At 41.0% G+C, this 27,014-nt stretch overlaps 1 protein-coding gene across 1 annotated transcript in view; it reads left to right on the top strand.

Annotated features, from left to right (window-relative positions):
• The window catches only part of arl15a (ADP-ribosylation factor-like 15a), a 117,420-nt gene that overhangs the window by 19,092 nt on the left and 71,314 nt on the right, over positions 1-27,014 (top strand). Inside the window, exons 2-3 of the mRNA XM_012865624.3 lie at positions 19,562-19,706; positions 20,918-20,977. Coding sequence (XP_012721078.2) covers positions 19,562-19,706; positions 20,918-20,977 — 205 coding nt within the window. The remainder of the gene's footprint in view (positions 1-19,561; positions 19,707-20,917; positions 20,978-27,014) is intronic.

Here is a 27,014-nt window from a genome sequence, read left to right as displayed (position 1 = left end):
ACCTACTATAGGAAATGTGTGTGTGTGTGTATGTATATATATATATATATATATATATATATATATATATATATATATATATATATATATATATATATATAAATATATAAATATATATATATATATATATATATATATATATATATATATATATATATATATATATACACAAATTGTTCTGGGATATTTGATACTGGTTATCTTTCAAAGCGTTAAAAAGCTTTATTCATGGCGGGTATTCTGATCAATTTTGGACCACAGACAAAATTGCTAATGACCTTATTGGACCTTTTTACTGAACCATTTCCTTCATAAGCTGTGGACTTTGATGTGAATCGCTGTGTTTTCCTGTATTGATAGTCCATGTAACGTGAAAATCTTGGGTTGTATGATGTGACTTTTTTTTTTTTTGCTCCCTTTGAAGTAGAAGCGACATGTGGAGTCTATTTGCTTTAGTCATGCGCTGCCTGTGTGGGATTTAGTCATACATTTTGCATAGTTGTAGTCCACACACTAATATCCCCTCAGCCTTCTCGATCTTCTTCATGTCTCACACACACATGCGCTCGGCTGTTAAAAAAGCATTAGCCCCACATGTGTTTGTGGTGTTGACTCTGCTTCGGTGCATCCGCTTTGAGGCAAAACTCCGACTACAGTTCTGAAGCTGATTCGAAGCGTGTGAGTGTATAGATCATAGTAATAGTCCACCCACCCCCACCCACCCCCACCTTCCTGCCTCTAATGATACAAACTCAGTTATCGGACGAAACAGGAGAAGCTCAAGTTCATCAGATTTCTGATGATCTGCTTCGCATTTTCTGCAGCCCCAACAACTCTGTTGCTGAAATAATATTTTTGTTTTTCATTCTCAATAGCAAGTGAAAAGCATGACTGGTTCAACTGAGGCTAAGCAGTCCGGTGTGCCAAACAAAACATCTTTACTCTTGACTCTTGAAAATAAACAGCAATGTTCCTAAAGGCCAAATGAGCTCACATAGGTAAATTTAATTCAGTGTAACCTGTTTTTCAATAGATCTAATTTCTGTACATGGTCTAAATGATGACTGTAATCTTTTTAGTCCAATAAAGTGTCAGGCGAATAAAGATTCACTCAAACCTGATCGTGTCTCAACTTGTATCCTGGAACCAAAGTAAGGACTAATGAATGCTAAAACAACCATCACTGTCAATTTGCCACGCATAATGCTGTTTTATAGAAGTTATTTGCATATTTGTAGAGAATTTAAGCACATTCCGTAGAACATCAAGCACTGCCATGTATATAGTTTGTTATTTATCATGTGTATTTGCATATGTCTCATGTGTATTTCGATTAAGGTTGTAGAGGGTAATCTGTGCCACAGCTGAATGACTTAAATTGCTTATTGCCACAGTATCACGTCTCATGTTCCTTTTACAAACACATTGTTTGCCTGACCATGTTGGCCTAAAGGTTTATGGCTCTATGCACAGTCCCCCCTCAGCTGGTCAAATAATTATTTGGCAGAATATTCAAAACACACAGTGAACTCCCCCTACTCCAAGCATGCGTCCCGCCGTGGTGATTCAATCTTCATCAGTGCAGACAGAGCATCTGATGATGGGGGTATAGTATATGTATAGTATATGTTGCTTCTCTGAGCTGTGAGTTTTATACCACCATTTTTTGTTTTTTTTTGTTTTAACATTACCAAAGCCTTTTGTGGCTACCTGGTTTGGCTGGAAATCAAATTTCCTATCCTACTAGATCAGATGAATGGCAAAGAGTGTGTTTTTCTTTTAAATCTTTATACCCCAATAAAAATGCCCCGCCGGTAGTGGGAAGGGGATATTTATTTGAGAAAAGGGTCTATATGTAGAGATAGTTCATCTCCCGTCCAACCACATACTTTAAACACCTTCCTTTAACTTAAACTTGAACATCACAATCAGCCTAATTGTGTATTCAGTTGCTGTTTGAATGCACTAAATTAAAAGTTTCAAATTTAGTTCATTTAGTTATTATAACCTTGATCAAAATGCAGGTCGAGTGTCTCTTTGAAAGAGGTTTTTAAAGTTTGTATATGCTTCCTATACACGTCAGGCGGGTTCAACCAAACAACACTGATAACTTTGTCCTCTGGCCAGTGCTTATTTCCTTATCCTTTACAAACTGGATATGGATAAGAGCTGCACAACGCCTGCACATAATACGAGGTTCATACTGTATGAAGCATTTATTTTGCATCTGGTTGTGCAAGCTTCCCGCTCAAATATCTAAATGAAAACCAGTCATTCGAGCAATATTGCTCAATTTGGCTTTCGGGGGACTACTGAGGAATAAACTGCTGTGGGTCTGAGGGTTTGTTGAAAGATGGCCTTTCCTGCATCAAAAGGAAAATCTGAAACCTGCATCACGTGGTGATGGAGTAGAACCAGCTGGGGTCACAGTCTGGTGGTCTTTTCAAAATTACATAACCGTTTTGATACCATTATTTAAATGAGAAATGGCGAGGAAATGGACAGAGCAAAATCGAGTTTGGAGGTTTGTAAACGCGTCTCAGTTCGTTTCAGCGCAGAGGTCTCTTGTTATCCCGCTAACCCTTCAAATACTGTACCCGGGCCAAAAGGCAGGAGGGGATTGAGTTTGTTGGTGTGTGGACACAAACTGGATGTGTAATAGCACAGTGCTCTGCAAAAGTGTTGCGTCGATTAAGAGGTTCTTACACATTTTGTCACCTTAAAGACCAAAAACCTTGATTAATGTTTTTTTTTTTTTATTATTTTATCTGATCGACCAAAAAAAAAAAAGTAGGGACTCCATATATGGTTTTCAGAATGTTTTGCAACTAAAGAGCTTAAAAGTGGGGCGTGTGGAACCCTGCGGCTCCTCCAGAGTTACCATGGATGTCTTGGCTGCTTCTCTAATTAATGCGCTCCCTGTCTAGCCCGACGATTTATAGCCGTGTCTGGGTGGGTTTGAAGTTGTCCCATAATGTCCAAATATTCAAAAGCTTTGATTTTTTTTTTTTTTGGGGGGGGGGGGCTGGGGAAGAGTATGTTCAGGATTAAGTGTGATATTAGTTTTCCACCACAGCTGGGGTTTGGCAGACAGACCCAAGAGTTCAATTTTGGTCTCGTTTGACCCAGAATGCCTCGTTGTAAATTGAAAATAGGAGATCTTTTGCCTGTCTTTTAACAACGGCGTCCTCTTGCCAATTTCCCATTAAAAAGACAGAAAGGTGGAATAAAATGTTAAAGCTTTCCTGTCTACAAATTCTCCCAGCATGGCTCCTTGGCTGTTTCTCTGATCGATGACGTTCTTAGCCGGGCTCTCTGTTTCAGCTGACAGCGATGCCTTGGTAGGTTTTAAGATGCGCCCTCCCCTTTCCACGTTTTGGACGATTGGTTGAAGAGGATCTTTTGATATGATCAAAGCTCAGGATTTGATCATCTCAAACAAAATCCCTGACCTATCTGTGTGTGTGTGTGTGTGTGTGTGAGTGTGTGTGCGAGCATGATAGCCAAAACGAAAAAGGGCCAAAAGTATTTGATAATTTCGTTCCGAAGATTTCCAAGATTTTGAAAATGGCCACATGACGTTTAAATGTGCAGAAATTGGTTGTTCTGTCATCAGACTCGGTTGCTCGATTAGCTGTTTCCATCCGGTCGTCATGCGGATTTTGAGCAACAATTTAAAAGACCCAGAAAATACAAATCGGGCGCGTTGCAATCTACCGGTTTGGAGCGAATTAACCAGGCTATGCAGAGTTTGTCGTTAGACATGGTTCTAATAAACAGTAAGTAGAGGTTGCAAACTAGCATGGAGCACACGTCCGAGAAAATGGCGAGATGTTTTAAGCGTTACATTACTGTTCACGGACTGAGACTAAGAAAAATTCTTTACTTTTTGTCGGTCCACATGTACCTGTTGTTGCTAGCGGCCATGTTTTCTCTCGTTAGGGGAATATCCGATAAGACGCAGCCAATCAGTCATGTCAGGTAAATTTTTGCTACGTCCGAATTTATTCGGCAAATATGTCTCCACCTCCCGTTTAGCGCATTCGCTGTTTTTCTTTTTCTTTTTTTTTCTAGAAAAGCCAACAACCACATCAAGTGAGCGTAGACACATTTTTTTTTTCTTTCTACCAAACGGGAAGTTATTTGGAATTTTTCCGTTTCCATGTGGATAAAAAGACGTCGATGGAAACACGCCTATTGATTATTTTGCTGCAGTTTGTTTTCCTCCACGTTTTGTTTTCGCAGGTTCAGAATACCTCCAGCTCTGGGTCTCTCAGCACCAGAACATTAAACCTCCGGTTTGGATCTTGGAGCGGTGACGAGGGGAGGAATGTTTGACTGACATGTGGGCCGAGCTGTGCGGGGCGTTTATGGTCTCGCAGTGCGGCGCGTTTGAGGGCACAATGAAAGGGAGAGGCCATAGATCCGCAACCTACAAGAGGGGTCTCCTAATTTCCATAATTAACTGTTGACACTAACTGTGCTTAATGAAGGCCTATTAAAAGAGATTGACCCTTTTTACACGGCCTGTTCCTGGGAATGAGGCTGAGGTTTTTTTTCAGCAAAGGTTAAAACAATGTGTCTGGTTAACGTCCCAACAAATGTGGTTTAATGCCTTCAAGTCGTGGGTTCCCTCTCAGTGGAAAAGGTTGTGGTACAGAATGACCTGAGATTTCAGGAGAAATTTAGATTGTCTCATCCTTTAGTTTTTTAGCCGTGCGCATGAAGTGGAGCTATGACTCGGTGAATGTGGGAACTGACACAGAGCCATCATTGAGATTTTGATTGTACTGATTTGTCAGCCTTTCGCTGCTATAATATTTTCAACTTTAGAAGAAACCCGACTGAAACTGTTCAGATGCTTCACAAAAAAGTAACTAACTAACTAACATTTTATCTGGACAGCATATTGAATGTTTTGGACCGTTTTGTTTTAAAAAGATGAAATGAAAAAGAGAAATATTTATCTGTTAAAATGTCCTGCATGGTTCAAAGAGATCTCCCAGCCTGACTCGCTCGTTATAAAGGTTTTGGTCAGGTTGTCAAGAGTCTTCACCGCCTCACTTCTGTCCATGTGTAAACGTTTCACCGACGCACATGGTACATGTGGAGGCAAGATTCTGCAGAGAGGTCTATATTGCGGGAATAAGCGACACTTCCTGACTGAAGTATCTAAAGCACAGTACAATATTCCGGATTCAGAACAATGTACTGGTCCACAAAGCTGCGATGTGCGTGAGGCATTCTATCTCCTTCTAAACTTTATCATCTTTTCAGATGATAAGGTTTGGAATTAATTCCCTGGAAGATTTTTCTTCCAAGGAATTAGTGTTTGTAATAGGTTGTTGTCTCGTCTGATCTTTAGTTAATTGTATTTATTCATGGCTTTACTGGCTATACTTTTTTTGTTTTTCCTGTTACTCAACACTCCATGCAGGCCCGTTACTGAACTCCGCTAATGAATAACAGCGCTCCAGTTTATACTGAAGTTAAGCAACAAATCTGTCCAGAACAAATACATGGAAAACCTAATATACGAAGCCTTCATATCTTTTCCGGCTCATTTAGATTTCATTTCGCTTTTGCGTTAGAGCTACACCATGTGCAAATTAATTATGGTTTTTAAGTAATACAGATGTTGAGCAAAAAAAAAAAAAAAAGATTGCAAGGTGCCAATGAGATATTCAGTCTGTTATATGGAGGCTGACTACATTAGATGCCAACATCCGGCGCAGGTAATCATAATAATACCCAGGAGGACACAGAGTGTTGTAATCAATATTATCTCAATCTAATTTTCAAATAAACCTACTGCTAAACAATAATTTTCTAAAATCAGAGGTGAAGAGCTTATAAGACTTACACACTCTTATGTGTCAATTAGATATGCCATACTTGGTTATTCTGTTGCAGTATATCAAGTTGCCAGCAGATGATGATAAAGACTATAGTTTTTTAGTTTCTAATCAAATATATTTATAGAATAGCTGACTCCAGTGAGTGATATGGCTAATCAGGTTTTTGTGGGTCCCTTTTAGAAAAAGGAATTCCTCACCTGCCCTGTTTTGCTGAACTCCATCTTCAGAACATTGCTTGATTGCTTAAATCATAGACAGTATCAAATGTAATTGTGTCCCAGACCATTTATGTGATAATAGGATTTAAACTTCTTCTGGAAACAAGTTTAGATAAGTTTATTTTAAGGGGGAAAAAAAAGCTGGCCCAGTCTTTCTCTAATCAGCCTAGAGGTTCATGCTTCTACACCGTGTGGAGAAACAGATTTGCTGTTTGGGAGATCATCATGATTTGCCCTGATTTATTTTATTCTTATAGCAGATGAGGAGACATTTGGAGACAATGTTCTCAAGCTCAACCCTTTATCACACGTTTCTGGGGAAAAATAGAGTTTTTAACATTTTCTTTTTTTTAATTTTGCCAGCTGTCAATAGATGCATTCTGTATGAAAGTGGGCTACAAATGATGTAAGTGAGACCGTACCCTCCCCACCCACTTATCCTTATTATGTCTGTGAGATGAGGGCCCCCCAGAACCCCCTCTCTCTGGTTCATGCACACTAGTTTCAGGGCCTTCAAAAGGGGGCCCCTCAAGCTTTGATCCCCTTGTATGTGTGCAGAAAAACATCTTTTTGCCCTGCACTGTACCCATGAAAGTTTTTGCTGCAGCCTTATGCTAATGTAAGCAAGCAAATTGCTTGTCCTGATTTTAAAATGTATACATTGTAACAGTCCCGAGAGGTACCCCTTGAACTCTTCACTTCTTCTTGCCTTCTTATCTACCCTCTCCCTGTCTCGTTGAGTAAAGGTCTCCCTGTCTGTGAGTGCAGCTGCCTTTTCACCACCCCAGATTTCTGGTTTCTGGTAAACTACTGCCACACATTTTCCTGTCTCGCCATGTAAGCTGACGTATTGAAAGATACAGGGTTGGTTGGGTACAAATGTGAGGAAATGGGAATTGTATTGAACATTAAATAACGTCATTACATTATGGTACATGTAGCCTCCGATGCAATATGGAAAACTGTTCTTGTTTTGAATAGTGCACCTGTAATTGGGACTAAGGGTGGAATTCAGTGTTTAACTGCGACCACCATGGTTACATTATCCTGCTGTTAAATCAGGATATAATTTTTTTAAAGTAAGAATTTTAATGAAAAAGTTGTAGCTATGACCTTTAATTCTTAATTTTGCCATTATTGGTGCTCTAATTTCCAGGCATCCTGCATCCTGAGGTGAGTAAAAGCATTTGCTACTAAATAATGTTATTATGTTGTTATTGATTGCAAAGAGGTGGATTGCCCCCTCGGGGATAGGGGTCAGTCTATGCCTCAAGCGGAGGTGTTTAAGTATCTAGGTGTCTTGTTCACGAGTGACGGTAGGGTAGGCTAGAACGAGAGATGGACAGACAGATTGGGGGCTGCATCTGCAGTAATTTGGGTGCTCCGGTCTGTTGTGGTAAAGCCAAAAAGTGAAAATTCCTGATTTACCTGGCCGTCTATGCTTTGACCCTCATGGGTCCATGGCCTATGGTCATGAGGTGTGGCTCATGGCTGGATGTCGCTGGGGAGAGGGATGTCAGTGTTTCAGTGGTGCAATGAGAGCAATCTGTGGTTAAGGGTGTTGCTCAGAGACCCAGAGTCACAGACTGAGTATCAAACCACCAACCAAGACGCAAATGCCCAGTTCCCAAACTGCAAGGCTACCACTTCCATGGAAGACGATGAATGGATGGGGTAATTGATGCAATATTTCAGTCCCATATGCAAATCTGCAGCATGAGCTAATGTGTGTTGTACACGTCTACCAAGAGCTGTGGAGCCTCATGTGTGGGCCCCTTAATGCTGCCATTCTGTTTCATGTAATTTTCTGGTAAATATCTCAAAGGATAGTAGTTCCTAGTTGGTCTTCAGACAGATGTACCGGTCAAGGCGGTCATGATTGTTTTCTCCATGCTGCCCATTGAAACATGTTTAGCCTTTGGCCTATTTTCCTTTCTTTGGGTAATTAACATTTCAGTCTCAGTAGTGTAGGAGATACAAGGTTATGAACTTTGTTTTTGTTGGTTCATATGAGCAGTCCTCTAAAGAAAAAAATCCAAAAAGTAATAAACCATGATAAAAGCCCCCAGGCTTTGCTGTGATCCACTCATGGCCTCACTGAGGGGGGAGAAACGTAGAACCCGTGCAGTTCTGGTTGAAATGTTGGATCGGCCTCACTTTCACCTCAGGTGAACTCATCTTAGCTCTGTTGCAAAAACAAAAACAAAATTGAACAAACAAATGATAAAACCTACTGCATAACAAAACCTCCACTATGACAGCAGTTTTGATTCTGCATGAACTTCATAGTAAGAGGACTTACTTTACCTAAAAATATGTTGTTTATTCTCTTTTTGAATGTCAATTTGGCCTCCGTAGGGTTATCCCACTTCTTATGCCATGATTAGCTCACATCCTGTTAGACATGAAGAATATTCTGACGCTTTGAGGCTGATGGCTGCTTAAGTTTTGGTTAATAGACCACAAAAAGCTATAGTCAGTGTCTTACCTTGCAGCTTTAAAAGCTATCGTTTTTATATTTAGTAGTGTCTTTCTGTGTGGTGCGTTTATTTGCCCTCACCTCGACCAAATTGTAGAAGAGCAACTGGGTCTAGTGGCAAAAGATCTCATCATATTGAAATGCCCCAGCTCTGTCAACATAACATAGCTACAACTCTACAACTACCTTCTTTCTTACTTGAAATAGGTAAAGAGCCTCAAAGAGAGATGCATCAAGCTTAAAGCGTCTAATTAGATTTTCAGGGCTCATGATAGTTGTGTATTCTTATTTCACCAATCATATCCTAAAAGCAAATGAATGGCGCTTCACGAGACGGGCCTAACTCTTGGTTAGAAATAACACGGTGATTTCTTATCTCTGGTCACACCCCCTAGTGTTATGCTAACGTTGGCATGTTTACTTCCTGATACATTGGCTCATATTTGAATACAGTTCCAGTTGAACATGTGCTAACATTGTCTTCGCCGTTTTCTTGCTCTATAAAAATGTACGTGTTGCCTTTAGCTATGCTATGTGTTGCATAGCTCTTTGCGGAGCTCTACCAGGACATCAGAGGATTTCTGAGCATCGGGAGAGCAGGTGAGGGATTCAAAGCTTTGAGATTGCTAAAATAAATCTGAGTTTTATAAAGCTGCAGCTGTAAATATTTTTGGACAGTCTATAAAGCAGTTTTCAGGGTTAGGTTGGACAAATCACACATAGCGGACGAACAACAGGTACCAGGAGTTAGGTTTTGTAATGGACTCTGATACCGGTCATTTAAAAATACCACGACCGTGTCTGGAATCGTCATCAGTCATATCTTAATGTCATATCAACTTACGGTGCTATACGTTTCTGTACCTGGCTATTGAGGACGGGTTGGAAACTCCCTGCTCAGACATAGCTGTGTTGGTCTGCAGGACTCTGGTAATGAACCATTGATGAATCATCGGTTTTTTTCAAGGGGCTGCTTTTGAGGACTGGAATTGGACTCCCCTCTTCTACACTTGTAGTTATAGCAATGTTGACAAAATTTCCAAATATTTTTTAGGAGTTTGGTTTTACGAAAATTCCTACACTGATGTAAAAAAAAAAGTCCAGACCTTTGCCATTGCTTTGGGGGTGTTTGTATGTGTGTGAACTGTAGCAGCGGGTTCTTGCAGCCACATCCAGATGGTGCAGCAAACAAACAGGGCTACACTGCTGGACCCCTCAATAGGAGCGTCTAGACTGGTCCCTTACCAGACAGATACAGCCTCCCATCAACTCAGCGTTTGTCAGATTTATGGTAATGGTCCCGCAACAGTCTTCCTGTCATTGACGTCGGGATTTACAGCACTGACAGCCGCCCCCCACCCCACTGCCCCGCACACACATACACATATGTACCATCCTCATCCCGAATGCTCGTATTATCTCGCAGACTTAAAAAAAAAAAAAAAAATGCACCGTCCGCCGCTCCGGCGTCTTTATCTCTGCGTCCCTCTTTTCTCACACACTGCATGCTGCTGCCAGCGTCTGTGGCTTGCCTATGGAGCTGAAAGTTATGGAGGTGCTTGTGTGGTTATGGCAGTGCGGTGGGTAAAGGAAGCTCAGGGCATGAAGTCCTCCAGACTCCTTTTCTGAAAGCATCTCAAACCCTGTAGAAGAATATAGATAAAGACCCTCTCTTGGGGTGGCAAAACCACCCAAGCCCCCTCTGTCTCCTCAACAATGGCTTGTGTCAGGGTTTCCTGTTAATCCTCCGTGATGAAGCATGAGTGTTTTCTTTTTTTGTTTGGGGGGTGGGGGGGTAGGGTGGGGGTTTGGGAGCAGGGTGCAGAGAGGGCTTGTGGGCAAGCTACGTTGTTGTGGTTTGGCGGCGGCTTGCAGATAGGCAGCGGTGGAGGAGCAAGAGGGGGTGGAGGACGGGGATATATGATTGGTGGTGGAGTGCAAGTAGAGGACAGACATAGCCCAATGTATGTGGATTAGAGCGTAGCCCCCGCTTTCAAGTCGGCGTTTTTTGGGGTGGTAACCCGATCTCCGGGCTCTAGCACTTGTGAGCCCAGTGGGAAAGGCTTCCTGACAGATATCCCGTCCATTCTCAGCCCAAGTGTTTTTCCAAGGCTGCCTCTCCGCCTTTGATCTGGCCTCCTCTTCAGCCACACAGGGTCACAAGCTAGCATGTCGGCCCAGATAGGAGAGGGCTAACCCTGGGACTGCTCACTGAAACAGGGAGGCACAGAGGCTTAAAGGGAAGCCTGTTGGTGAAAAATGTCTATAACAAAATCATGTCTTGGGTCATTTTAAAAGTAAGATTAAGGTTTTAGATCGTCAGTCATTTCTTTGCTCAAAAATGGACAACACATATTTATTCTGTTCCGGTAGGCATTGAATTATTTTTTTCCAGGAGGTTTTGTAGTTAATGTATAAAGGCACAAACAGCAGTTAGAAAATGCAATAATACATCTTTTATTTTCACTTTTTTATTTTTTTTTATTGTGGTGAAACATTGCATTGCGTCCTCTGCAGCTCAAAAGATGCAGTGTGTTTCGTGAAAAAGCTGGGGGCGCTCTAACTTCACTTTTCTGTCTGTGTGTGTGTGTGTGTGTACTTGTGTGTTTTCAAGCTCGTCTCCTTGTCCAGACACCTTAGCATCAGGGCAAAAGTGTCGGAGCTCTGAAATGAGGGCCAGACAGACAGAAGTGGGATGAATGAGTTGGTTTGCAGGGGTTGATAGGGAAGGAGGGGAGGAGGGGGGGTGCGGTGCATCTTGCTTTAGAATGAAAAGATGATGTGGCTGCAAAGCAGTTTCAAAGCTGGGTTTTCCCTTTTCTGCACACAGAGGCACGCGTTATGGATCGTGGGTTAGATTCAGTCTGCTGCACCAGACGGCAAATAGAGTTGCTGCAGACAGGGTTATCATCACGTCCTGAAAATGCTAAATAATGCCGCTTTATTTCAAGTCCAGCAGGTCTCGATGTGAACAGCGGACAGCACCGCTGGATTTACATCGGCGACGTGTTCCCGTGCACCCCCAGACGTTCCCGTGTGCTTTTAACGGCCCGCGCGTGTGTAGGTGATCTATTTTGGATTCCCCGGGTAATGATTGCCACCTGTTTAGCGTCCTCTGCCGCCCAACGTTCTTTTGTTTTTTTCTTGTTTTGTTATGTGGAATTACAGTAAATCCTGGGTTTCCTCACCTGCAGCTGCGGTTGGAACGCACGTCGGAGTTTATCAATACCAAATCCACTTTTTGTGTTATTTATTCTGCCGTCGAGTTCTTAAGAAAACAGTCTGCCATGCTTGTAGTAACAAGCACAATGCCTTTAGTTTCATTCCCCCCCCCCCCACCCACCCACTCCCTCGGGGGGAAAAATTCTCCTGCCAGGCGGGCGATGATTGTGATGGTGGTTTGAAAAAAGGAAAAGTGCCACGAGGAGTTTAGAGACCAAACCTGCGGATCTTTAATGCTATTAATGACAGTAGAATGCGGGGGGGGGGGGGGGTCTGGCCCGGCTGGAGACAGCGGAACATGGGAAGAGTCCAGGGTGGCTACCATGTCTCTCTCACCCCTTAATGAGAATGGCATGCAGAGTAACATCCCCACCCTCCCACCCCCACCCTTCAGTCACTGTACAGAACCATACTGTGTCCCACTGTTCACCCCCCCACCCCCCCAGCCTAAATGGCTTCAAAGCGGCAAATAACAACAACTGAGAGGGTGGGAGGTGTTTGGGCAGGGGGGGGGGTATGACTGAGGATGAATGAGTGTGGCTCTCCATCCTCCCCCCTCTTTCTCTCTACCTCTCCTGCACCCCCCCCCCCCCCCCCCCCCCAAGTTTTTCTTTTTCATCCATGATAGCCTGCTTTCCTGTATGTCCTCCTCTGCCACAAACTGGTGTTATGACTATGGACGGTGTGTATTACACGCATGGCTGTTGGCGCTGCGCCTTTGCTGGGACGCCCATATAAAGGACTGTCATCTGCAAAGGTCAAGAGTGAGCCCTGCACGCAAGTGTTGTCCCGACACTTGGTCTGGAAAAATAAAAACGTCCCGCTCGCCCATCAGTGTCCTGTGTCTGTCTGTCTGTCTGTCTGGCTGCAGTGGCCATGACTACCCAGGCCGGTGTCTTAGATGTCCCCTCTTTTTTTTTTTTTTTTTTTTTTTTATGTCTCCGTCTCTTCTTTCTTGTGTTGTCAGGAGTCCCATCCAACAAGGAAACATTTGTTTGCTTTTTGTTGTGCTCTCTGGGATTGACGTTGGCTCTTTAATGATGATCGCAAAGATTCTCCTTTTTAAGTTGATGCACATCGTTTGGTGTCTCGTAAATTTTATTGTCTTATTTCGCAGCTTTCTTATGAAACTATAGAGATCCTCACATCAAGATTAATTCACCGCCTTTCTGCTTTTGTCTTTAGCGGTCTGATCTGCCGATTTCCTTTTCCTGTTTAATTACTGTTCCTGCATGATTTTTGTATTTTATTTTGTTTGATTTCAACAAATACATGTAACAAACACTGACACAGAATAACAAAAAGAAAAGGTGGTGGTTTCTATATCAACAGCAATTAAAGAGCCATCAAAGTGTATGCAGCTAAGCTAGCAAACTACCCAACCAACCAACTACTAGCTAACGTGCAAAACAACCAACCAGTCAGCCATAGTTATGCAACAAAGCATGTATTTAATAGTAGAACCACTTTGACCTACTCATCACCAATAAGAACCAATGAAGAGCAGATTTTGGTTGATTGTGGATTGCTTTGTGCATCACAATAAGTCAATATGGTGGTGCCCTATTGTCGAAGACTTGAATCTGGCTTTTTAAATGTCTGAATAAACATGCTATTATTGGGCGATCCTAATCATCCTAAGTGTTGTTGTTTTTTTTAAGTGGTTTCCATCAATATTAGTAGGTGATGTGCTCTAACAGCGACAGGGAAACCACAGTTCACACAAACTGGGAGCTTGTTAGGAGTTGCTCAGTTTGGAACATGTTGTCATCGTGCCTCTGCCTTTTTTCCTGTCCTGCGGTGTCTCGACTCCAGCCAGAGAGTATGAGTGAAACATGAACTAGTCTGCTGCTCTGGTGATTGTGGTTTCCCTCTAACCCACATTTATTACCTCTAAAAATACAGAGTGGTTTTCTCTGAAAGAGCCTGTCCAGCTGCAGCCAATGACTTTTCACGATGATGGATGGCAATTAATTGACTTCATCTGAACCCTCGTTCTTATGTTTTAAAACTGGTTTCCTCTGCAAATATTTGTGGATATCATACTTTAACCACTTCTGTATTGACAGACGTGAATTCACGGGACTCCGCCGTGATTGATAGACATCACTAACTGTATCCAGGAACCATGTAGCAACAGCGCTCATGCCATCTGCCTTTTTTTTTTTTTAGTCTGTGGGTTCTCAGTTGTTGAAGTGATGCCATGTCTTAATAAAATCAGTGTTGACTTGATCTCTGGTTCATTGCCAGGAAGTCCAGTTATATCACCCATTAAATGTCTTGACTAGTGAGGGTTCATTTTTCTTCTGTCTGCCATACATCAATTTCATTCAAGCTAAAAGGAAGAAAAAAAAAACAAACTCTCCTTTTGGCCTAAACAGTATTATTCTCATTTCATTAAGTCTGGCGAATAAGCTTTCACAACAGTGAGGTAATGTCTCAGCAGGCCTTTAGGAAAGCATGGGTGAAACAAATCCACAAGAGGCAGCTAATCAATAAAGTCTACGGATGGCAGACATTTTTATGTGGAGTTGTTTTGGCAGGATGGTTGTCCCTTCTTTAATGCACTCTTGCTCTTACAAGAGTTAAATAATATCATCATTATAGGCACTTAATTTTCAATGATGCAGACTCATTCACTTTTGACCCTACTGTACATTAGCTTGCAAAATTCTTCTTATTATTTTTTTGGTTTCATATAATAGACCATCACAAAGTAACACAGAATTATTAAATGAAAGGAAAATGATAAATTGTTTTCCTATTTTACAAATGAGAATCTGGAAAGTGTGGCTCACATTTTTACTTAGTGCCAAGAGAGTCAAAACTGTACAAACACCCTTTGCTGCAGATTTAAACACACATAAAGAGAAAATGTTTTATTCTTTGCCTAATGGTTCACGATCAGCTAGATCTGATTGAGAACTTCTGTGAACACGAATATTAAAATCCTTCCCACAGATTCTCTGTTGGTTTTACCTCTGACCAGAGCTCCTTTTTCCACCTGTTTGACAGCTTTTTTTCCCCTGTGATGACTTTTGTGCATACGACTAACACTTGACAGACAGATTTTTCCCCCTGAGCTACAGATCTCTGCAGCTCCTCCAGAGTTAAAATGAGCCTGTTCGCTGCTTATCAGATTATTTTGCTCCTTACCTAGTACATCAGGTTAGGTTCACAGCCATGTCGTGGTAGGGTTGTCAAATAATCGATGCCTTGATATAATCAATACTAAAATATGAATTATTTGAACATACTCATTATATAAACTGACCCCTTCATATATGGCCAAATTGTCGTTCTTCATCCACCCGCAGTGTTGCAATATCAGAGACAGCCTCCCTGTAGCATCTCATCTCAACAATGATCTGCTGCTGGAAGTTTCAAATCAACTAACATGTCGAGTATAGCCAGAAGAAAACTTATGTGACCCTCTTTATCAACAGGTCAAGCAAAAAAAAAAAAGCGTCGTTCAGAGAAACATTTTCTATAAGGCAGAAGGATAAGTGAAAAGCTCAATGCTAAATGTACATGCTATGCTAATGCTACAAGCTAACGCTGCAGTACTGATGTTTGAGTGTAACTTTAAAAAGTCAGTAAAGCTCCTATATCCCCAACAGTGAAGTAGTAAACCTCTCGCACAACATAAGCTAACCCCATCTATTTAAATATTAGCTACACAGACACGGGCAGTCAAATGACTGAGTTCAGTCAGAGAGATACGCTTCATTGCACTGTGGTACGAATTAACGCAGGAAGATGTTAACCAGCTGATGGCTCAGTCGGCTGCTAAATAGTGAAGCAACGACACGCAGTGGTGCGCCTCTCACCATTACTTCCCTGTTTAGTGGTAAAAGCATTGGAGGCGAATGTGGCTAATAATAACACAGGTTATCGAGGAGCCAGACTAAAGCTGGCAGTTAGAGCAGAAAAGCTTAGACTCCGCTGCTGTAGTTGACCACTAACAAAAATTTGATGCAAACTTACCAGAAATGCAGGCATTATACAGGGTACTTGCTGAATATATTTGTATGAACCAGATCCATGTTTGATTTTAAAACACTTTCATTTTAGTATAGAATAATCTTTTTTTTTTTTTCTTTTTTTTTTTTTACATTACTTTATATCAACAGGAAATTAACAGGGGAAAACAGGGAAATGACTCTTAAATGATGTATTTCTCCTATCGAGGCCTGAATTGTCCCATGGTTACTGCTTTTGCCCTAATTACGAAAGTTAATGTTAAGTTTTTTTGTATTGTAATTAAACATATTTTTTTTGCTCCTAATCAAAAGTAACCTTGAGCTTTAAAAAAAAAATTTTGCTGCAGTTTTGAAAATGGTGTTGAGCTCCAACAGCTTTTCTTAGTCTTGCTGTCGAATTTTAAATGTTATTGTTGTGAGATCTAAAGTTTGCCTTTGTGATATTGTTTTTTTCCTTTTTAAAATAATTGATTGAAGAATGCTCCATGGGATATTCAAAGCCTCTGATTTATTTATTTATTTGACTTAATCCTGCTTTAATCCTCTCAACAACTTTATTCTTTGATTATCCTAGTGTGTTTCCTGGCCTGTGCAGAACAGCTGGATTTATACTGAGGATAAAATACATACAGCTTCATAATCATGTGTCTTCTGAAGACATGACAATTCCTTCAACGTGCTTTCGTTTAGCGGTATTGGATTAAAGGGGCCTGAACTTAAATAAATCCCACTTTTTTTTATATTCGTTAACAGTTACTCTTCACAACTTTGCACAATCACATCCATGACTGTGTTGTGGTCTTTCACATCACATCCTAATCAAATCCAATGGTACCTGTGGTTGTAAAATGCCCAAAAAAAACAAAACAAAAGGTTTAGGGGTTTGAGTATGTTTGCAAAGCAACGTACACATTGCATATAATCTCAGCTGTTTGTCTGGATGACTTGGAGATTTATGGGGGTAGTTACGGGGCTGGCCGATTTGAGCTCTCTGTCTCGGTGACACAGCACACTGCCTCTCAAATCATCAACTGCGGGGGTGACGGGGCAGGGGCAAGCCTTGAGGTAAGCAAAAGCCTTTTCGACATATTTATTTTGCTCCTTTGAGGCTTTTGAGCAGCTCTCCTCGTCAATCTTGTGCTGTCAAAGAAGGCCAGAGGTGGGAGCTGCCATCTCTTTCTCTCACAGGGGCCACTGTGTACATGAGGACCCCAGGGTCAGGCCCTGGAAGCTCCTTTAGTTACTGTTTTGTGAAATCCTCTCTCTATCCACCCACATAGGCAGCGAGGCTGCAACCGTGTCTGTTGCCTTTGTTGTGATTTACACTTGAAGAGGGGGGGGGGGCGGTGAATACATAAGTCACCCCGCTTACTATACGCCTATCACCCTCTTCCTCTTTAAGATCAACTTTCGGTTCACAGGATTGACATCAGAGAAGTTAATTTAATCTTCAACAGAAACTTTTAACATGTAGCTGCAGGGAACGTAGGTGACACCAAGAGGTGAGCAACCAGCGGAGTGGGATGACCTAATCAAACCAAGTTTGTACATGTGCTCGCCCATGTGACATGCGTGTGTTTCTGATCTTACCCGTTTTCTGGAACAGGAGAATGTTTCCTGTTTGAGCAGACGGGTGGGTTCACTGAGGAGTCGGGGGGGTTGGGTTCCTCGGCCTGCGTCTGGTTCTGCTGAAGCAGATTCCCCCACATCCCCAACAAACAGCAGCCCTGAAAATTGACCCTGGGTGGGTGCTGATATTTCGGGGGGGGGTATGAGGAAGAACCGAGGCTCTGAACACGGTCTCTGTTGATCCGTTGCTGCCTTCTGTTTGCTGCATTTACTTTTAAATCGAGGTTTTGCATTTTCCAAAACATCCTACTTTGCTTTTAAATTGATGGCAATAAATGATCAAGAATATGTTGCTTTTAAACAAAAACTGCAAACAGTAAGTTTGCCTTGTTTCCAGTGAGTGCTGGTCATAAGGCACATGTCTAAGCTGGTATAGAGTATGGATGGATGGTTGTTAATAAGTTTGTTTACCGTGTAATTCCCCTTACAAGTGCGTCATATCAGCATTTACATGCACAGAAGTTCATGTGCCCTTATGTTTTTTTTTTTTTTCTTCCTTGTTACAGTCTTTAGTAGGACAGGGTCATCTGCTGAGATGAGCAGTAAAAAACCCGTGTTGATGTTCCACATGAAATGCGATATACAAGATGGATGGGGCCCTCTGTGTACGTGTGTCTACCCTGCCTCGTCCCGACTGATTTCTGACTGGCTAATAAAAGAGATCTCTCTTTAAGTTTTGGATACCGATCTCTCCACACACAAGTTTAAGGATCTCATTCACGGTTCTCACTGCGTTTACTCCCTAATATCTCACAGCGGGGGAGCCTGTCCCAGGCTGTGATTCATGGAGTGACAGGGTCTGCCCTCAGTGACCGTAATGGCCCAGTCAGACAGGGTGCAACAGGCTCACAGGAACATGTTGACTCGCCACTTGGCTGCATACGTCTTAAGGCTTGGTTTAGTCTTGCGTATGTATTACGGAATTATATTTTATCCAAGTCAAAGTATTTTGTTTCATCAGGACATATTGGTATTATTTCTGTAAACATTTCTTGATTGCTTTAATCAACACATTCTTACTTACTTGCTATTAAGACTATTAATTACTACATCTTCCCCTGGAAATTGCGCTCATATTGAGCATGCATCTGGCGATGGTGGAAAGGAAGAACTCCCTTTAAACAGGAAGTACTCTCCAGCAGAATTTTACTCACTGTTAGCAGACATCTGCCCTGAACCACTGGGATGTTAGGAGGACCGAACAGAAACCCAAAAACAGGTGTAGTGATCCAGGAGTACACAGTTAATGGCAGAATGAACTATTATAGTGGCTTCATCTAGGAGAGAAACACCAATGAGGTCCAACGCTGTAGTCTATGGGATGGAAAACAGAGTACACATGTTAGAGGCAGCCGCTTCTCTGATTTTTGTCCAGGAGAGACACAGGAAGTCATTGCACACTAAAGAGAGGGAACATGAAGTTAGCATCAGCAGCAGCTCAACCACTAGCAACTATAAGGCCTTACAACTTTGTACCCGCATTTTATTACCAGTGAGTCACCATTTAGTCTCAATCTATTTTCACTTCATAGCAAAAAATAAACCTTTCATGGGCGCACTTACCCATTTTTCCCCTGGTATCACTTTAATCAGTTGTAGAGATTCATACTTTTTGTAATTATTTTTCTTAAAATTCAGGTGAAACATATTTTATCTGATGAGTTGGTTTCACGCCCTGTTTTCAATGGCTGTTATTCCGATCCCCTCCTGTGGGCCAGGTGGCTCCTATGAAATCTGAGAAATTCTGGTCCCTGATCAAACTGGAAATATCAGCCTCCAGCTGGTAAATATTATTTCTTGGGAGTCAAGTACCCACATGTGGCATCATAGCTATTATTACTAATACTATAATTAGTAGCACCAAAGGCAGCCCAAGTGCCACCAGTGGTACCGGTGAGTTTGGGAACCATGGCAGTAGACTATTGGTAGGTGAAGGGATCAGTTTAACTCGATGGATGTCAAAGTTGTCGTGACACGTCCCAAAGGTGGATACGAATTCACGAGGGGTTCGTCCCAAGGCAGGCGGCTCCTCTTCTGTAGCCAAGAAAGCATCACACAAAAAAAGAGCAAAACCAAAAAGTACAAAATGGTGGAGGTGTGAGATTATCAGCAGTTACTCCAGTCAATGAGAACCACTGCTTTACATTCTTTGATTTGTGTGCATCGTTTCAGTGTTTTCGGGCACTGTGCTGTAAAGGACCCCCACCGCCAAGACCCGAGTATGACGTGGTGTGCATCGGCCTGACGGGGGCTGGGAAGACCAGCTTGCTGTCGCGGCTCTGCAGCGAGGGCAGCGACGGCATCATTCCTACGACAGGTAGGCGCGAAGTGCACATTCCAGTACGTGGCTGGAATCTAAAGACCGTTTTGTTTTGGATGGGAGATACTTGTAGGGAATCCATTTCCCCCCGTAACACGCGAGGAGGCTTTGCACCCGGGGTAAGAACGTCCCCCAGTGTTTGTTCCGGAGCGGGTGCCAGGATGTCACCAGGCCCGAGCTTTGTTTCTTTGCGCCAGTCACCTTGGAGGCCGGTGTTATATGTGCATCCAGGAGAGCAGGAGGGTCTCGTGTTAGTGCACATAATTTTCCTGGTAGTGAACGCTGCTTTCCTTATATGCAGTGCAGTCCCTTCAGAACGACGGCATTCCCTCCCTCCCTCCTCCCGGGTCTTTGACAGCAGCCACGTTGAGCTGTTGCAGAAGTTCCATCTTAAATTTATTCTTTGTCCAGTTGAAGCTAAACATTAAGCAGCTCACCAAATGTGCAGCTTATAACTATAAGTCTGCGTTTTTTTTTCTGCTGGACTGAAACCTTGTCTGTCCCCCCTGCTAGGTAGTCCTTACCAGATAAAGTATGGTGATTGTCTGCCTAAGCTGAGAGGCATTTCGGCGAATGTTTCTCAAAGAAGAGTTAGCTGTCATTGCCTCCTGCATCTGCCAATGTTTTCAAAAGCAGGAACATGGAGAGGTAAATCTCCCGTGGCTTCCCCCATGTCTCACTCAAAAGTTCTCTCTGTGTTGTAATTTGCTCTGAGACGAAACTTGGCAATAAATTTAGCTTTGTTGAAAATCACGGTCTTCGATTTCCCGCATCTCTGCCTCCATCTGTTAGAGTTGTTTTGAAAAGAGTCAAGTTAAATCTATTCCTTGTCTTAGGTTTCTGCGCTGCGTTCTTCTGTTTCCCATTCGCACCCACAGAGAAGGACCACATAACTCGGAGAAATGCTTTTGATATTAACTCTCGTCTCCAACAAACCCCAACATACCACTTTTCTGCTCAGCTTTTTCATCTTTGTTCCGTTTTCTCAGGACCACCAAATTAGCATTTCTTGTTTTTCACTCAAATGTGTTTTTAGTCTGTGTGAGGCCCATTTGATGGATTGGAAAAATGTTCACTAAGCGCTCTCGGTCAATCTGATTATGAAATTAGTTTATTTGATTTGTGTGATCCAAAGTTAAAAAGGGATGTGGCAAAATTCTTAAATGAATATTAATTGACTTTTCCTTTTATATATTTTTTGTTTCCAGGTTTCAGCATCAAGGCAGTGCCATTTCCAAATGCCATCTTAAATGTAAAAGAACTTGGAGGTAAGGAATGCCTCTTACAAGCCTTTTTATTCTTTAGAAATATATTTGAAAACATCTCCTGGAATGGGAAAATATAAAACTCAGTTATGGTCTGTTCTAGTTGCACAGTTAATGTTCTTTCCACCAATCGAAATTGACTATATGCATCCGTCAGGTTTTCTGTACATTGCAGAAAGCAAGGAAATGTGGGAAACACTTAATAGTTTCACCGTAAAATAAAATAAATCAAATATATAGTTTCTTAGCTACAGCTGCTTGTCAGCCTTTTAAAACATTAACAAGTAGATTTGTTTTTACAATAATTAAATAACAAAAAATGAAAGCTCATTTATAGATTTGAATTGTTTTTGTTTTTATTTTGTCACACCCAAAGATTTCAGATCAGACCAAAATAACCCAAGTAAATACAAAAAGCTGTTTTTAATTATATTCGTATTTACCGAGATGCAACAGTCTCATTACGCCCTAGTGTAAAATTATACCCTATATACTTGATATTCAATTATATGGTTACCAAATTGCCCTCTGGTTGGTTGCCCTAAGTCGATTTTTAAAAACATGGTTAACTTTTAGGTTACCAAAAAGCCTCTTTCTCTAAGTATGTTTTAGGTATGATTTCTTCTTTTATAAAATAGAATGATTAAAAAAACCTTTAATATTTTGTGTTTTCCAAAGTAAATTGTGCTCCGGGATGCAGATGCAAGTAGAAACCCACCTTTGGACCAGGCATGTGTGCACATGCATCCCGCCGTGTTAGGGTTTTCTGAAGTGGTCGTTCAATCTGCTCGCTGTTATTCCTGGAAATGTGCGGCACTCAAGGAAAACTGTTTAATAGGTGCAGATGCAGGTTCAAATACGCGACCATAACAAATCCAGTGGGAGTTTTTCGAGGAAGCCTGAAGAGAGCGCGGCCTCTCTGAATAAGCACCTCAGCTGTAAGAAAAAACTAGATTAGTTAGTTTGGTTCTTTTTTTTTTTTAAGTAGTATTTTCACTGGACGCATATGACAGGTGCAGTGGATATTTATATAAGGCTCAACTCGAAGTAGCCTCCTGAAAAGACAGGGTGAAGCTCACACTCGCATATACACAAAGAGGCACTGCAGGGACCACCAACAAGGATGCTACCAAATTTGGACAGAGCACATTAGGCGGTTTTCAAAAGAGGTTTTACTGGATTGGGTCAAGCCTAGTTTGGTGGTGGTAACATTATTGTGGCTGGCAAAACACTCGTCCCACGGGTGACAGTTCTGATTTAGAGATGATGGTATAGGCTGCCACCACAGCAAAGAAAGATGAAACTCGCTCTCTTTTGCTGCTGGCCAGCCTCCCGCCGTGTATATCTACAGTTCCTCTCCTCTACGTGTCTCTACACAAAGCACAAAGATCCGAGGGATTTATGTTGCAGTGCGCGCTTTGAAGAGAATAGAAGCAAGCATATGATGCGCGCGTTTGACGGCTTTGCCGGCTACTGTTTATTTGCAGCTGGATCTTGGGTTTGGTTTCAGTTTGGAGAGAAACGACGACATCTTTAGCCGTGTGAATGTGCACGCTTCTTTTTTCCGTACGTACGTGACGGGAATGGGAAGTCGAGAGTTGTTGGTTCTGTTGCATAACGTTCTCCCAATGAGCTCCTCAGACTGTCTTCTGATTAAAACTGACCCTATTTTGTACGTCTTGATAAATTTTTTACCCTCTCGCAGAGCTGTAGTGTTCTGATAAAGCAAGCAAACTGGCAGACTTATTTTTTGATATTTTGCTCCTCGGTGATGAGGAACAACAATTTCATACAAGCCTGACTGTGAAAACTTCCCATCATGCTCCTGGCTTGTTTTCATTATTCCGCCTTAACTAATTTGTGGGAAGTGATGTTTAAAGAAGCAGGGTTCTTCCTTTGTATTTCTTACTTTTTACTCAGCTATTGTATATATTTTTATTGTTGCTTAACAAATAAAAAAAAAAATAGAAAAATAAAAAGCTTAACAATCCGACAGTATAAGGATGTTAAAAATTGACATTGTTCAATACTTAGGGTTCCAGCGGGGTCTTAAAAAGTCTAGAACTTTCTAAATTACGGAACTTTAAATTTAAGATCTTTAAAAAGCCTTGAAAACGCCCAGATTTTCATCCAAGCTCGTAAATTTAGTCAATTCTTCAATTCAGTTTGATCTGATAGCGGGCGATAGTGGCGCAGGAGCCAGTCAGTTCGTCCTGTAACCGGCAGGTTGCTGGTGTGACCCCTGCCTCCGACCGTCTCAGCTGTGTCTCTGGGTAAGACCCTTCACCCGCTTTGCCTGCTGGCGGCGGTCAGAGGGCCCGGTGACGCTGATGTACGGCAGCCTCGCTTCTGTCAGTCTGCCCCACATTATTTTCATTTATTCCCGGCAAGCGTTGGCCGCATAAATACAGAGTAAACTGCCGAAATCAGAAGCTGATTGTGTGTCGTCTCTGTTAGCTACCAGTGTTGGTACATCGTGGATAAGCAACAAATACCCAGATAACATGATTAACAAGAATGGCACTGCTTGTCATTACTAGGTCCTGTTTTATTGAAACCTTTGTTTCTATTTTAGGGTTTTTGATGTTTAGACTTAAACTGTCGATCAGCTGATAAACAGCCTGTTTTAGTTTAATCATTGTTTGCAATAAATGGTTTAACACATTTTTTTTCTGACTCCCGTTTTTTTTTTTTTTTTTTTTTTTTACATTTGAAGCTCTGCTTGGAACCTTCTGCACAAAATGTGATTTCTTGCCATTTTTCAACTGGTCTGTCTTCCATTTTTGATCAGGAGTACATGTCATTCGTTAAACTATGACAATAACAGTTTCCCAGAAATAAACACTAACAAAGGGTGAGCTCAAACAAATGTAGGGTGAGGTTATACGTAGATATGAATTAGTGTTGTGTTGAGAAGATTATTCGGGATAATAAGATAACTGTTTTGATATTGAAATAATTTAATTAATTAACTTTTTTTTTTATTCAATACAGTTGAATCCTCTTTTATTAATAAATTGATAACAATAAAAGGTTTCCTTGTTTAAATTCCTGGGATCATTTGAGGTTTTCTTTTCATGTGTCGTGTTAGTCTTAAATTCCATTCCTAATGGTCTTAAAAGGTCTTTTAAAAAGCCTTAAATTTAACTTAACATAACCTGCAATAACCCTGAATACTGAACATGACAGATTTAGCAAGGAAGTTTAATTTTCATCTGTTGTCTGTGAAAGGATTATAGAACATATAATAAATACAATTACAATACAAATTGGGAAGATACTCCCATCACAAATTTGGCATAATTTTATAAATGAGAATGTATCTGGTAAAATAAAATAAAAACATAAGATGACGGATTTAAAAAGAACAAAAAGCTCATAAAACACAACAAAAACGAATCATAATGCAGCACGATACTTTTAAATGCTAAATCCTCAAGAATCCTCAAATCAGTGGCTGCAAAACTGATTATCCGGGGAGCCACTCTTTTAATTTATTGTAGAAGGTTTTAAAAGACCCAAATGCTGTTCTTTTTCCTGGTATTTTATTCCAATTATGAGAGACGTTCACTGAAAATGAGAGTTAATGTAGTCCATCTAAAATGTACAGCAAGGTCTCAGTGGCTCTGGTGGTCCTTGAAGCACTTGATAACTTGTCAAGTGCTTCAAGGGGAGGAGGTACAAGAGGAGGTACAAGACATGCAAGAGTATAAAGACTCTTGCATGTCTTTAGACTCTTGCATGGTCTTGCAAGACCATGATCAAGTGATGTTCACAACCACAATCTTCAGTGTGGAAGTTTTCACTGGTAGAATACTTAGAATATTAATATGCTATTATCAGAGGAAGCACAAAAGCTGAGAGAACTTCCAACTGAGTTGCTCTGTCATTGTTTTTAAGCTTTAAACCTCTACATGTTTAGGATTATTATTTTATTTTTGGGGGGGATTTTAACATATTGGCAGCCGTTTGGAAATGCAGATGTAAGGTAAGGCGATATACATTCTCTGGGGAAGACGCATGAGAGAATTATACTTATTGTTGCTAAAGCTCAGTGGACTCATCATGCCAATAAATACAATATGCATGATTATGTATGGTTGTAAACAAAAGAAGGTGCAATGAAACTGGTTGTTTTAATGGCTAATGGCTGCCTGACAACCAACCACGCTCACATCTGAGGGCAGGTTAGAGAAACCAATTAACCTAACAGTCATATTTTTGAACTGTGGGAGGAAGCTTGAGTACCCAGATAGAACCCAGTCATACACAGGGAGTAGGGCTGTGTGATTCTGCCAAAAATCAAAGTTGCGATTTATTTAAACCATAATTGCGATTGTGATTTGATTTTGACTTTTATCTGCATTAAGTACAATCAACAAAAATGTTTTGTAGATAAAGATGTTTGTAAACAAGGAGTATAATTGAACTGTTTTTTTATTATTAATTATTCTTCAAGAGAGCAGCTTGTTGAGTTGGACATCAATTTTCATAAAATGCAACCAACAAACAAGTCTATATATTAAACTGTTTGACCGCTACTTAATGCTATGGTGAGATTCCTGAAAGTTTCTGGTAAAAAGTGTTGATCATATGAACTGTAAAGCAAGTTATACAATTAAATGATCTCACTCTTGCAACTCTCTTCTCTTCCATGTGAAGGCAAGCCCATGTTAAACATATTACCAATACCTAAAGGACGTGTCTTATCCATTAATTGTGATGTAGTCAAAAAATGCAGACCGCTACGATTTGGAAATTATGTGTGTGTGTTTTTTTTATTGCGATTATACTGCAAATGCAATTAATTGTGCAGCCCAAACAGGGAGAACATGTGAACTCGAAGCAGAAAGACCCCAGGCTTGGATTGGAACCCAGAACTTTCTTGCTGCAAGGCATCAATGCTTCCAACACCTAAACATAAAATGTTCACTATGTAAATCTTTTAAACAGCTTCAACATATTAGCTTAGCATTTCATGTGTATATATTTACGTAAACTAGATTTAAACTAAATGTATCACCAGAATAGTCAATCTCTTGAGAAATTGCTTACCAGAAAATATAATTTTGAAATTTTCCTAATTGTGGTTCCTATATACTGTATTTTTTATTTTATTTTTACATTAAAAAAAAGAATCTTTTCTGTTCTAGTTTGAGCTACATATTTTCCCATCAGAAACTGTGCTATAGTACAACCACAGCAGAACTACCAAAGCAGCACAGAAGAAGAGCAGCTATAGGGGCAGGAAGACGCCAACATTTGCATTTATGTTCTATTGAGGAGGGTTGATGCTGCCGAACAGAACAGGTTTGAAAAGCATCGCAGCCTTAAATCGTTGATCAGAACAGTTTTACTCCTTATTTATTACTCGGACTCGATATGTGCATTTGCCGGTGTGTAACTTATGAAAACGTATGAAACTCAAAGCACATTCATCTTACTTAAATGGCATGTTAACCTATTTGTGGCTAAGAGTTGTTAGGCTCACATCATACTTAAACCTCACAGATGCAGAAAGTAAAGCATTGCTAATTAGAAGTTCATAGACACTATGACGTAAAGAAGTATAAATGAAAAAAAATACCATCTTGTTTTTATTAGAGTTGCCAATAATTGTGCTCGATAGCTATACTCCAATTAAAGTTGGGGTCTTCCTATATTTTACATCTTACAGCTCTGTGGTTACGTATTTCAGTGAGGCTGCTTGTTTTTTTTTATTTTTTTTTATGACCTCTTGTACCACCGAAGAAATGTCAATTTTTTTTTTTACTAGATTAAAATGTAAGGAAAAACTTTGCATTCTTGTGTTTAAACAATCTGCGGCTGCCGTGCATCCATCCCTGTGTTTATTTCATGAAATTGTAATGTGATTGTTTCATTAGCTTCACACTGAGAATTTGAATCTGCTGATCTTTTGTCCCGCAAGCATTTGTTACTCCACTGGTGTCAGGTATAGGGATTAGGTGGGAAGGGCACCTCTGGTGTGTGTGTGTGTGTGTGTGTGTATGTGTGTGTGTGTGTGGGGATAGTGATATGA

The sequence above is a fragment of the Fundulus heteroclitus genome, chromosome 12 (assembly GCF_011125445.2).
Source record: "Fundulus heteroclitus isolate FHET01 chromosome 12, MU-UCD_Fhet_4.1, whole genome shotgun sequence".
NCBI classification, from domain to species: domain Eukaryota; kingdom Metazoa; phylum Chordata; class Actinopteri; order Cyprinodontiformes; family Fundulidae; genus Fundulus; species Fundulus heteroclitus.
The sequence above is the reverse complement of the archived record's forward strand: the minus strand, read 5'-3'. Positions and strand labels throughout refer to the sequence as shown.